General features: G+C 41.7%; 1 protein-coding gene across 9 annotated transcripts in view; it reads right to left on the bottom strand.

Moving 5' to 3' along the window:
* Nucleotides 1-341: 341 nt before the first annotated feature.
* The window catches only part of dab2ipb (DAB2 interacting protein b), a 177,912-nt gene continuing 164,386 nt past the window's right edge, over nucleotides 342-13,867 (bottom strand). For 8 of the 9 annotated variants that reach the window (XM_084935637.1, XM_084935638.1, XM_084935642.1 and 5 more), the window contains 4 exons: nucleotides 12,161-12,298; nucleotides 6,622-6,824; nucleotides 6,431-6,518; nucleotides 342-4,646 (listed from right to left, as the gene is read on the bottom strand). In XM_084935637.1, the coding sequence (XP_084791763.1) occupies nucleotides 4,479-4,646; nucleotides 6,431-6,518; nucleotides 6,622-6,824; nucleotides 12,161-12,298 (597 nt within the window). In that variant the 3' untranslated portion in view covers nucleotides 342-4,478. The remainder of the gene's footprint in view (nucleotides 4,647-6,430; nucleotides 6,519-6,621; nucleotides 6,825-12,160; nucleotides 12,299-13,867) is intronic. The other variant, XM_084935639.1, reaches the window with a different exon arrangement.

Genomic DNA, 13,867 nt, shown 5'->3' with positions numbered 1-13,867 from the left:
TCAACAAAATTGCTACAAGCTTCAGGCCTGTTTTAATTTTTTACCCGATGTGGGGAATGACAATCAGGCAGTATGTAGGTCAGACTTGCTGAGTGAAACAGACACTACTTAAACTGTACTTCCACAAAAAAAGCTGCCTTTGCCTTTGGACCCTGCTACTGAGCATATGTTCTCTCTAGCTGTTTGTCATCTATCACAGCCTGCCTGAGTATTTAATGAACACGTGATTCATCTGTTACGCTCTCAAACTAAGCTCCATTTATTCTATCAGAGAAGCAGAATAAGTGTGATGGATACCAGCACGTGTGAGGCGATGAGACAAAAGACAGAAAGGCACACGATTTTAAAATAGCTAAATAAAACTTTAATAGGTCTAGTTGCAAATGTACATAAATTGCACAGCCACATTTTGTCAACACAAACTCCTCTGTACATTATTGTTTTGTCACTGTCGTCAAAGGAAGCAGAATCCAGCAAATACTTTATACTTTCAACATACTTACAAAAGTATTTTCTACAAGATAATAGAAAACATACAACATCTCTTACTTTATTTATAGCTTTATATTTCAATTCATCTTTAGTCGGATTGGCTGAACTGTGTGTGAAGAGTGACCTCATGGTTTCCTGATTTATAAAAGTAGACCATAAAAAAAAAAAAAAAAACAACAACAAAAAACCAACACAAAACAAAACTGAAACATGAGGAGTCGAATTAGAAACCAAAAACTGCAATGCCTCTTCTACTTGTATCTGTTTAAGAAGTACTGGTGGGATAAATGTGGCAACCTTGTATCAGTTTAACTTCTGTAAACTTCAAAGTGAGACTATGTGACTTTCATAGTTTAACAGCTACAGGTAAACTACTAAAATACTTTTTTTTTTTCGCTAAAAAGCATGAGCTATTTCTTAATTCAGAATAGCTAATGCTATTAAGCTAGTTACCGGTACATTACTAGTTGCTAAAATGCTAAGCTACATACTACATTTTTTAACACCAAAATTCCAAATAATTTGGTCAAATAACAAATTTGACCAAAGGCCTTCATGGTGATTTAGCGCCAGTGCAAAGCTACTGATCAGTATGGTACCTTTTTTGTAAAACTGACCTGCAAACATTAGCTAACTGTAATCTTAGGTACATGCTAACAGTTATCTTGTGTGTTATATCTTTTATATATGCTAATGCCCAAACCTATGAAAGAAAAACTGTATCAAAGTTATTCTTAGTTACTCTATAAATCAAATTTATTTTTTTCCCTTTAATGGGCTCCATATAAAGTAATTAGCCAAATAGTAGAGTTTTAAACAGTCGAGCATTTAGAAGAAATGCTAAGCTATCAAGCGCAACAGTGTCGCCCATGATTTTAATGGCTCTGGTTCCAGAAGTGAATTCCCATTCATTTTCTCCAGTGATGTTTCAGGAAATCCTTATATGAAAAGTTTTAAGCCTTGAACCAAACCGTATAACTGTAAAAAGATGATGTGGCCCAAAAAAAAAAAAAAAAGTGCAGCTGTAAAAGACTGTACATAGTTACTTTTAAGAGTGAAAGAACTACTTATCCCAAATCTCAGTTTATCCATCAAAGAGCTTTCAAAATAAAAAAAATTAAAACAAAACAACTAAAAAACAGAATTTGATCCTTCTTCCTTCCTTGATGGATAATACTTATTGGGTTATGATATATCTCATAATCAAAATCTCTATGGAGAATATGAATGAGATTCTTACTTCCAGAACCCCACTGTTGACCTCTGTAGTAACAGTAACACCAGTGCACCACAGTCTGAAAACAGACTCACTAATGTGCCTTTAACCGTAAAATGTGCCAAAAAATTTGCTAATGGTACCAAACAGTCAGCAAATGCTACCAATGAAAACGGTACGCAGTGTATTTATTGCTATCTAAATTGAAGAGCTGTTTCTACTTGTCAAAGTGACACAGTCTGACTTTCACCTATGCAGATATTTCTACAGGCGGTTAGACGTCGGGTGAGATGTGAAAAGTTGTGTGAACTCATCGGTCTGAGGCAATTTGTTCTGGTTCAGAGAAGAAGGGGAAAAGTCACATCGTTGTGAATCTCATACAAAATGTTGTGAATTCGCCATATCATAAAAATCCCTTACTTCAATTTTAAACTTTGCCACATTTTTAATCACCTGAAAAAACAACAACCAAAAAAAAAAGCTAATTACAAACATCAACCACTGAACGTAAAAGTGCATAGAGCTAGACTGATGAGAAATACAGGATTGTGCTTGTGAATCTCGAGACTGGACTCGACTTGGCCTGTAACCAATGAAGAAGTACATCCCAAGAGTCAAACTCCTACTTATTTTTTTTTGGCTAGCAATAACACACTCTAAATACAAAAGAAACCAACAACTTTAAACAGAGAACACTGAAAGGTTAAATTTGATTGTATAGTTCTACCCAATGAGGACAGATGACTTGACTGAGCTGTTTCATATTTACAGTATCCATAATGGTACAGCAGAGTCTGAGCACAAGATACATTTACAAAAAGCTCTGTTAACATTAGGTAAAAATAGTGTGAGCATTTTATTTACACTATCCCAGGCTGCCCAGCCTTTTAATACACTCAGTTAAACATCATATATTCACGTCATGTCTGAAAAAAGCCTCTCGTCATCATCATCACCATCATTATCATCATCATCGTTCAGCTAGCAATCAGAGAAAACAAATGGTGATACTGACGCTACTATTGGCTATAGAGCAAGGATGAAGCATGCGCGGCCTCACGCTTGATGTATAGTTTGTTACAGAGTGAGAGAAACAGCTACAAAAATATCCAAAATACAGAGATGGTTGGGATGGATGGAGGGATTAAAAGGACCAAACCCTGTGTTAAGACCAACTGTGGGTTAGCATCTTCACATTCAGAAGAACAAGATAAAGAAAGGCGGAAGTGAGTAAGAGGGGGGAGAAGGAAAAAAAAAAAAAAGCGAGACAACGATGATGTCACTGGGATCAACAGAGTCACAGTTTGGATGCAGCATACTTCATAACCACGGACAAATAAAGCATCGAGAGCGCAAAAAATGTCAGGACTGGGGGTGTGGGGGGCGCGCCTTGTAACGGCTCATCAGTCCAGTGTATAGTATGAGCGAGCGTGTTTAAGCGCATCTCTCAATAGCTCTTGTGCAACTAGAGAAAATCAGAAAAAGACCACGCACAGAACTCGTGATTGATAATCTTTGCCTTCAAGAGCAGTGATGAGCACCGGGTGAGACCAGATCGCTCCCGTCTCTCGCGCCGTATGTAAAGGGTTACGCGTCGTGGGATTACTCTGAAGGACGACCGAGGTGCTCGCGACTGCTCGGCAGCATGGCCTCCCTCTCTCCAGGGCTCCAAAGCAAGCTACACACGACAGTCTTTCCATCGGAAGAGAAGAAAAATAAAACTCGGAAATAAAGGGCTGCTTTTATATTTGAGATTATCAAATATAGGTATATGTGTGTATAATCTATAGAAGGAAAAAAAACTGCATACATCTATTTAAAATTTCATGAATATAGTATCACATAGAATTCATTTAGTTAAGTGTTTATAATACATCTGTAACGCGTTTGTTTCTTTACAAATCCACAGTATAAGTTGTGCCAGTATAACTTTTTTTTTTTTTTTTTTTTTTGCAGAAAAAAAGCTGCTGGGGAGATGTGGGAGAAAGTCGAGGTGTGTTCCTTACTTAAGGCCTTTCATGTACCAATAGCTGTTCGCAAAGTGCACTACGTAGGGAAAGGAGGGGGGTGGGGAGGGGGCTGGTCAGGGGATGCTCAGGAACACACACTCGGCAGCGGAAAGGGAAACGTAGATTGTTTTGGATTAAAAATATCAATTTTCTTCTAATAAGCTCTTATTTGGTTCTTTAAAATAAAGCACTAGTAATCCTCTCGAGAAACTAAAGTGATAATCCTCAGTACGTGCTGTTGGTTTTGAAGTGGGTCCACCTGGTCATCAAGAGGGACGAGAAGAAGAACGAGAGAGGAGGGTTGCGAGGGTGACCGTGTCTGGCGGTCGTCACTGTGTTTGGGTATATAGTGGTTCGTCCCAGGCTTTGACAGCGGCGTGAATTGTCCCAGCAAACTACGTGCGTCCATTGGCAAACAGCTTCGAGTTCTATATATACACACAAGCTCCGCCCCACCTCCTCTGGCCATCACCCTCATAAATGAAGGCCGTCTGGTGATCTGTCCGTCAGCGTTGAAGTTCTGCCTTTTCTGGCTGGCCCCTCAAAAGAGTGGCGCCCTCACTCCTATACTGTCTCCAACAAAACAAAAGAAAAAAAAGGAAACGTCTGGCTTATAAAACAGACTCACGCACGCACACGCCTGCAGTCTCGCAGTCTTTCAAACAGACATGCATCCACGTATGCACGTAGACATCCACACGCTGAACAGCTGTACACGCTCGGGCGGTCAACTCTCGTTCGGGGCAGACGCCGGGTCTTTCTTAGCAGTTGCTGCTGTTCCTAAATTCTCCGTTTTCCGTGATCTGCAGTTTGGTGGGGTTGGTGGGGGAGATGCCGTTGCGCGTCTGCATGTTGTAGCGCTCCTTTAGCTGGCTGAGAGCGCTCATCAGACGGGCGTTGGCAGCATCCAGTGATGCTATGCGCTTCTCCTGTGAATGCACATGAACACAGTAAGACCCGGGAAAAAAATCCAATATTACAGCTTCCTCGTCAGTTGGAGGAGAAACGTGACGTTCTTATTCGTCCCCATCCTAACCTGCTGATATCTGCTCTACAACCAAGCTTTGTTAATGTCACGAGCTTGTTTTAAATGAGCGGTAACCTTTGGAGCTGAAAAGTGAAGCTGACACTGATGTGCAAACAAACTGCAAACTAACTGTCATGTTTATCTTTATTAAGGTTTAAGGTTAGATTGTCATGGGTGTGGCTGCTTTGAGTGACAGCTACGTGCTAACTAGGCTGCTAACTGTCTGCTTAGGCTTCCCATCTGCTTGTTGTACCAACAGCTCATGTAAGATAACTGAATTGAATACAGTTTTATTTATATAGCACCAAATCATAACTACAGTCGCATCGAGGCGCTTTATATTTTAAGGTAAAGACTCCAAAATAACAGAAAATCCCAACAATCAGGTTACACCCTGTGAGAATGCATTTGGCAACAGTTGGAAGGAAAAACTCCCTTTTAACAGGAAGACCCCTGAGAGAACCAGGCTTGGGGAGGGGCAGCCATCTGTGGCGACCAGTTGGGGCTAAGGGGAGGAAGACTGGCTATAAAGACCAAGACTGTCATTCAGTTTTAGTAGAAATTTTTATTTTGTTTTTTTGTATGCTATTAAGCATTAATTAGCATGTGTTTGTGTTGTGAAGCTGAAGACTATGGATGCAGCTTGCTAACTAAACTAGCATTGACTAACACCCTCTTCTATAAATATGGTGGTCTTTGGCTCCAAAAGACCAACCTGACAGCAGCCAAATATGCTAATGCTGCTAGAGGCTTTAAAATGCAAATCCACAAACCAGTGGGTAGAATCACTGTGATTATGTCCATCTTTTACATACAGTCTTTTGTTGTAAATGGCTAATTTCAAACACGCCCTGTTCACAAGGCCTGACTGATCTCTTGTGGTGAAGTTTTAAGTGTACTCTGTGTAGTTTAACGCAGATAAAAACTGCATTTTAAAAAATACATCAACTTCCTGTCCCGGTCCACTAAAGCAGTCTTCACTCCCCGTCTTTGCAATGACCTTTTTTATTTGCCTTCTATCTGCGCTTGTGTACCGAGGCTGACAATTCATTGCCTTACTGCAGCGCACGTGTTTGTAGATGCAAACTCTCATTACTGTGTGTGTGACAGAGATTATTTGCCAATGCATGTTTGTGTCTGTGTAAACATCAGTTGCATTTCTTTGTCAAAGACGCTGTGCTCTTAATTGTGTGCTGGTGTTTGCACTTACAGCTCTAACGCACACACAAGCAGGACGGTTTAATCCTTCTATACAGCCGGTAAAATTCATACCTGCACAATCATTTTCTGGTGACAGTTACAAACCCAACGACAAACATTCAAAATTCCTTAAAAATCCTCAAAAAGAACACATTTTTTCTTTTAAGTTACATTTTCAATGCAATTTTACACAAATATGAACCACTGTGGATTATAGAGGTGCTACATGCTGACAGACAACCAGATAAGACACTTTTGTTTTATAAGGAGGAGTGGGAGGGAGCTGAGAAATTCTGCTCAGCCATCCAAGCTTGTCAGTGCCACAGCTAGACAGCTATGAATTAAACATCTCTTTGTATTTCAGTGACCCTTTGTTTCCTCATGTAGGAGAAGCAAGTGACAGCACATACAAATTTAAAACGCGCAGATGAAAAGTATCCACAAAGCCATACGCAGCCTGCGGTGGGGTCGCTACGGTGGACTGACCTGTGCGTCGATGATCTTCTGTTTAGAGTCTACCACCGCCTGCATGTCAGAATGATCCTTCTTCAGCTCCTCCTCCACCGACATTAACCTGGGAAGATAAACAAAGACAGGGCAGAGTTAGAGAAGCTGTGAAACGACGCATCCCAAAATACATCTCAGCAAATCTGCCTCTTCTTCCTCCTTTCCCCTGCCTGCTGATGATGCTCTTCATCTGGAGGTCTTTGTCGTCCTGCTGTCTGCGCAAACGCTCCTCTGACTCCTCCAGCCGGGCCTGGTACTCCATCAGCACCTTCTGGGCCTGCTCATCCTGACCCTTCAGACGGGCCTCGTACTCCTCCAGCTTCTGCACCGACGCCCGCAGTTTCTCCTGCAGCACCGCGATCTCCTGCTGGTACTGAACAGAGAAGCGGAGCGTTGAGGACACTCTCATCATCGCGTTTTGTTATCAACGTTATCATCAGCCCTAGCAGCGGGGTCCCCTTCTTCATTACCACGAGACGAGAACAAAAAACGGCAATCTCTCAATCAGACCTGGGACTGTACTGCTTTGTGTCTGAGATGGAGTATAATTTTGGTCTAGAGGGAATTACTGTGGGACATTTTATATGGAATGTCATGATAGCACATTGAAAAACACTGATTGACCATCACGGTGCCTTTGACGAGCCCAGTAAAGCTTTTATTGCCCCCCAAAATACTAAGTGGTGTTAGAAGGTTTCCAAAGGCAGCCTCTGTTCTGGATCTGAAACCAATGACCTACTGAGACATGTAACTGGCAAAAAGAAAGAAAAATCAAAGCAAGATAGAAGGGAGGAAAAAGGGAATTTTGGATGAATAAAGAGGAGGTGATAAGAAAAGGATGCAACCAGTGAAGCAGAAACTTCTCTTCAGCAAGTAGACTGCATATAAAAGACAGATGTAGCCACCATGACATCATATAGCTCTGAAATGTTTTCATAAAATTAACAGTGGGCTGTAAGCCCGTTTTCTCATACACTTATTTTTAAAATCAGACATGCTCAAAGTGGGATTCGCCCCCTGCTGGCGATTAGAAAGATTGCAGTTTTAAGGCTTATATTGGCCTTATATTGGCCAGCAGCTATGGCCATCTTTAATACACAGCCTATGCGTCAGAGAAAAGGAAACAAGTAGAGGAATCAAACATTTTTTGATGTCTAAACAGTCTAAAGCTCGGGTGGGCAACATTTTTGGCAACCTGCTAGTGACTAATTCTTGGACTTGCATCCAGTCGGGGAAGACTCGCTTTTGCCTAATGATTGCCGGTTGCCAAGGCAGTCACCAACCAGTCTTTAAGCCTGTGCGCTTAAAACATCAAAGATCACACACTGAGAAACCAACTACAAACACGACCTAAACCTGTGGACAGAACCTCTGACATTGCCATTCCTCAAGCCTCACTGCTAGTTTATAATAATATAATTTTATTTATATTATGCCGTATCACAACAATAGTCGCCTTGTTTATATTATAAGGAAAGGCCCTACAATAATAAAGAGAAACCCCTCAATCAGATGAACAAGCACGATCAGATCCAATTACAAAGCGAGGACATCGCTCACTCTGTACCCGTTCACTCTTATTTACCCATGTCACACTACTGCTTTCGATGGGGATATTTTCCCCATCAGCCCTCTTGTTCCCAGCAGTACGAGTGACCTCCATAGATTCATCGGCTGCTCTACCCTTTTTCCACTTCTCTCTCCATCTCTGATATCCCAGATGTTCTTGTCACTAGATCCCCTGAGAACAAATGACATCTGCTGTATCTGAAGTTCCTTTGTTCTGTCCTCAGTCCCTACACTGGTCTGCTTCAAATGCAGCAAACATTGACCCAGTGTTTTTCCTTATGCTGTCTTCTTACCGGCATTCTCGCTTTCCATCTAACCCAAAGAAAATTAAGCAGCTGTAGCAGCTGTCAAACCTTTTCTGCTATCCACAGAAAAAAAAGAAAAAAATCACCTCCTTTCATCATCCTCTTCTCTCTCTGTATGCGTCGAAAGGGTTAGAACATTTGTTCAAGCAGCTATTTTGACAAGTAATGTTTTGTTTTTGAATATTTATCGCCACGAAGATTTTACTGAAATATAACCTTGTGCCTTTGCAACGCGAAGCGCCGCTAAATATTGATGTATTTCAGCCAAAGACACAAAGAAGATCTGACTTATTTCAGTCATACTGTCTCCCTTTGCAGATGTGCATCTGATATTCAAGCAGGCTAAAAAAAATTAACACATATGAATATTGCTAACACAGACCAGAAGAAGAGAGAGCTGGGGAAACAAAGGCGATCTGGACAGATGCATCTGTGCAACTGTTGTCCTGATGTTACGTCTGATGGCATTCCTGGGTTATATTTCTATTATTGCTGACATCCGTGTATCTCTCACAGGACAGTTAAGTCAAAATAGAAGCCCAACGGGAAACACTGAAAGGAGGTTTGTTCAATTTTGAGGTTTTTAGACTAACCAGCATAGTTAAAAACCAAGAGTCTGTTTTTGCAGGAGGTTTCTTCCTGTTAAAAGGGAGTTTTTCCTTCCCACTGTCGCCAAGTGCTTGCTCATAGAGGGTCATCTGATTGTTGGGGTCCTCTCTGTATCTTTATCTTGCAATATAAAGTGGCATGAGGTGACTGTTGTTGTAATTTGGAGCTATATAAATAAATCTGAATTGAACTGAATTTAGTATAATTAATGCAGCCCTGAAAAAAAATACATACTATAAATATTTTCAGTCCCTGAGTCAAAACTTTGCATCATTTCTTCCAGCAACTTTGAGCTCCCATACTTTCTTAGGCAAGACCAGTTTTACAGTACTGTGTAAAGGTCTCAGGTCCTGTGTCAGGTCTTTGCTGGGTTTTTTCACCCTATTTCTTAAGGAGTTTCAGATACTGTATATCTGCTAGTAGATAGTTTTTAGGCCTTATATGCCCAGGTTTGGGCTAGTGGGAATCACTGTGTTGGTGCAAAAAAATGCCATTTGTGTCATCTTTGGCATTTCATGTAGATTAAACTGAAGAAATTGGAACAAAATGATGTGTTTTTGCAACAGGCTGCGTATTTATGCTCGAATGAGTCATAGGTCAGTTTGGAAGCAAAATATAAACAAGTGACGGATGGCTCAAGACTTCTGCACATGACTGTAGAGAAATTCTCAGATGACTCTGCCATTGTGGGCTGTATCAGGGATGAACAGGAGGAGGAGTACAGGAGTGTGGTGGTCAGCTTTGTCGAGTGGTGTGAGCTAAATCACCTACAACTTAACATCACAAAGACAAAAGAACTGATTATGGACTTTAGGAAGCAGTCTCCTCCTCCTAACCCTGTCACCATCAGAGGGGCTCATGTGGAGATCGTTGAGGACTACCGGTACCTGGGGGTACGCTTGGACTGTAAACTGGACTGGACCAAGAACACCAATGCTGTCTTCAAAAAAGGGCAGAGTCTGCTTTTCCTACTGAGGCGACTCAGGTCCTTCAATGTTGGTAGGAAAATGCTGACCATGTTCTATCACTCGGTGTTGGAGAGCGTCGTGTTCTTTGCAGCTGTGTGCTGGGGAAGTGGGGTGAAGACAGCTGATGCCAAAAGGCTGAACAAACTGATTAAAAAGGCTGGTTCTGTCCTGGGTGTCAGACTTGAGAACCTGCATGTAGCATGCCCCCACGGTGGACCATCGGAGCAAACGCAGCAAAAGACTCATTGCCCCGAAATGCAGAACTGACCGCCACAGTAAATCCTTTGTGCCGGTGGCAATAAGACTGTATAACTCTTCCTCACTCTGTAGGTGATTTTTCTGAGACTATTACCAATGTTATTCTGTTCCCTTTCAGACCGTGCAATATTACCCAACAGTACCTTATTGAATATTTGTTTCATCCCCCCATCATACGCTGCTACTCCCTTTATTCTATTGCACAATACTGTCACTTTCTAGAATCGCCTGCACTGATAGATAAGTTATTTATTCTCCAGGATATAGTTATATATATTACTTCGTTAGAGTTATTTGATACTATGTCTTGCACTATCCTACTGTATATTACTGTATACTACTATTCTTATTGTATATATTGTATATCTTATTCATCTGTTCCTCTGTCTCTCCTGCTGCTTTGAGCATGTACATGACAAAAGAATTTCCCTCGGGATAAATACAGTTATTCTTATAGCATGTGAAACTTTAAATCTACATTTTTCGATCTTCTAACCTACTTTTCCTTCTGTGTCAAAATCATTTTCAGGTGCTGGGGGAAGTGAGCATTGAGTGATCCTAACAGGAGAGATTCATTAATCAAATTGATTAGATACTCACACTACTAACTAGATTGCCAGGATACCGTTGACACAAATTAAATTAACCATCGAGAACAAAATGAGCACAAAATGTAAACGTATCTGTTATATTGAAACACACACTGTGCAGGTAGTCAGCAAACGCTCTATTTAAGTAAAAATGCACGTAGCATTTATTTTTTACATGTGTCTATTATGTCCGTATAGTGAAGACTGTATAGACCATTAGCTGCAGGAGCGTCTAAGCCACTCTCGAACAATTCCTGTCTTGTTAGCGGCTCTGCTATTTTAAGGTGGCTGTGGCTTTCTTTGTTAACACTGAAGTTATTGCCTTCTTTGGTCGCTCTCCCTGCCGGGGCTGCTGGCTTCCATAACGCACGAGCTACGCCGGAATGACAGGTTTGTATTCATTATGGATTTACAAAAAAATACATAAAGAAGAAGGGTGGGGGGGACATGCGACAAGCCAACCAAAGAATAGAAGCTGAGAGTGAACGGCTGTAAAGGTAGCTCAGCAGAGAAGCAGCGAACGTAGGCAGAGGAAGCAGCAAAAAGCCTCTTTATGTCCCCGTCTCTCACACCGATGCAAGCACACACAAGCTGCAAGACGTCTGTGTGGATGCTGCATGTGGATACACACACACGGACACGGACACACCTGGCTTGGACTATAAACTCTGTGTTAAACATAGCCAGAAAGGATTAAGGGGACATTTTTTTGTTTTTTTCTGGAGGTGAAGGGAGATTTTAACTCTCACACACACTTCATTTCTAGTTATTTTCAAAGTTTAGCTTTTTAAATGTGACAGAACTGCATAATAATATATAGACTAATATTCACAGCTTTTTGGATTTTACTAAAAAGGCTAACGCATTCATCAAGAAAATGAGATTAATGAAGCCGCTGCTGTCAGCACTGGAGCTTGTTGATGTTCTTGCCTGCTATATTTAGCTTCACAATTATTTTCTCATGATAAGTACCTCCTGCTGTAGCTATGATTTGTCCAATCATAGCTGCATAAATGTCCAAAAACATCGCAGATAAACAGCTGGACTATCACCAAAAAGTCTGTTTTTTTTCAAATGTATTATTTATCGAGCCAGACCGATGCACAAAATGAAGCCATTTCCCTTACTTTTAGGTTGGAAATATGCACACTGTGGCTTTTTGCTGGTGACAATTTGGCTCAGAGGCAAGGGCAAAGTTTAAATATGAAAATAAAACCCCCAAAATAAAGAAAAAAATCAGGAGGTAATTGAGTGTAGAAGGGGGGCTTTCAGGAGGGGAAGTGTGTGTGAGTGGTAAAGAAAAGAAAGGACAGTTCAGTGGGGGGTGTCAGGGCTGAAGGTTGTGGTGGTTTGTGAAAAAGGAGAGGGGAGGGGGGGGTGCTGGGGGTAGGGGGTCGGATGGCAGGTTACCTTCTCCACCTGAGTTAGATCCTCTCTGTTTCTCAGTGACTCGGGCTCCATCCCCTCATGGTCTAAAAACTGCACATTCATATTCAATAGCCAGGCTGCTGTGCGGTCCAACGCACTGGGGTTCACTGGGGAGGGGGCCTAGTAAAACCAACACAAAACACACACACACACACACACACATACACACACATACATGAGAGCAAGTGACGAGCAGGAGGGGAGAGGGGGAGGAGGGAGTTTGCAATATCACCACAGAAACAACAGAAAAAAAACAAAAGAAAAAAAACAAAAGAAGCTTGAAATGCATCGACTCATCTGGACTGAAAGCAGCAGGTGGAATGGATACAGGCTCACGCAAACCTGTAGCACACGCTCTCTGAAGCAGGTTTTTAAACACGTGGGAGTGAGAGCAGCTATAGTGTCACACTGGCAGCGAGGGGAAGTAAACACTGTAAGATTCAATACCTGCGCCGAAATCTACCTGGAGGCAAAGGCTAGCAGTCATGTAACATTACTATCTGCTGAGGTTTTTTGTTTGTTTTTGCTTTTTTAAAAAAATTAGTCAGACACTCATTTGCATTTAAGCAGTTTGAGAGAAAACGTATCTGAATTAAACACGTCAAACTGCACATATTTATACATGTGATGTGAGTGAAACTTCACTAAGCTGTTGGCTTTCGTGTTCTCATTAATGATTCTTCACTATACTGTCCCACAGTAGCAGTAGCAACAAAACACCTAATGTTATTATAAACTGTGCAGTCCATTTTCAGATATTTAGCATGGCTAAGGAAAGAAAAACATAAGGATTCATCTTTTGGTGCCATGTGTGTAATAGTCAGATAATTGAGGAACACAGATCAGGCATAACGTTGTGACCACTGATGGGTGACGTGAATAACACTGATTATGTCTTCATCATGGGCGGCCAAGGCTCATTGATGCGAGCATCAGAACTGGACCACGGAGCAATAAAAGAACATGGCCTGGTCTGATGAGTCAACATTTTCTTTTACATCCCCAGGTGAGTGTGCATCGCTTACCTGGGGAGACACCTGGCACCAGGATGCACTATGGGAAGAAGGCTAGCTGGAAGAGGCAGTGTGGGACACCTTGGGTCCTGCCATCCATGTGGATGTTACCACCTACCTAAGCACTGTTGCAGACCATGTGCACTCTTTCAGATGAATAATGCGCCCTCTACAAAGCAAAAATGGTTCAGGAACAACTTTGAGGCATTGACTTGGCCTCCAAAACCTCGCCCCAGAACTGGACAAAGAAGTCTGATCCACGGAGGTCCCACCTCACAGTGTACGGGACTCAAAAGATCTGTTCAAGGTTCAAGGTTCAAGGTTCTTTATTTGTCACATGCATAGTTATACAAGTATAACACACAGTGAAATGTAGCCTGACACGCCCCTAACGTGACACGTTGCTAACATCTTGGTGCCAGATCCCACAGCACACCTTCAGGAGTCTAGAGGAGTGCAAGCTTTGAAGGGTCAGGGCTGTTTTGGGAGCAAAAAGTGGTCATAATGCAGGTGGTCATAATGTTATGCCTGATCGGTGTATTTATAGCTGGACCACAGTTGCAAAGTGATTGATAAATATTAGCATTCCTAGAGCTACACTCCCAGCCTGGAACTTAATGCATCAATCCATCAATCTACACACACTGGTATAAAGTCGTCTTGCTTAATGACAACT

This window comes from Perissodus microlepis, chromosome 7, assembly GCF_051167445.1.
Source record: "Perissodus microlepis isolate ML-2025 ecotype Zambia chromosome 7, ASM5116744v1, whole genome shotgun sequence".
Taxonomy (NCBI): Eukaryota; Metazoa; Chordata; class Actinopteri; order Cichliformes; family Cichlidae; genus Perissodus; species Perissodus microlepis.
The sequence above is the reverse complement of the archived record's forward strand: the minus strand, read 5'-3'. Positions and strand labels throughout refer to the sequence as shown.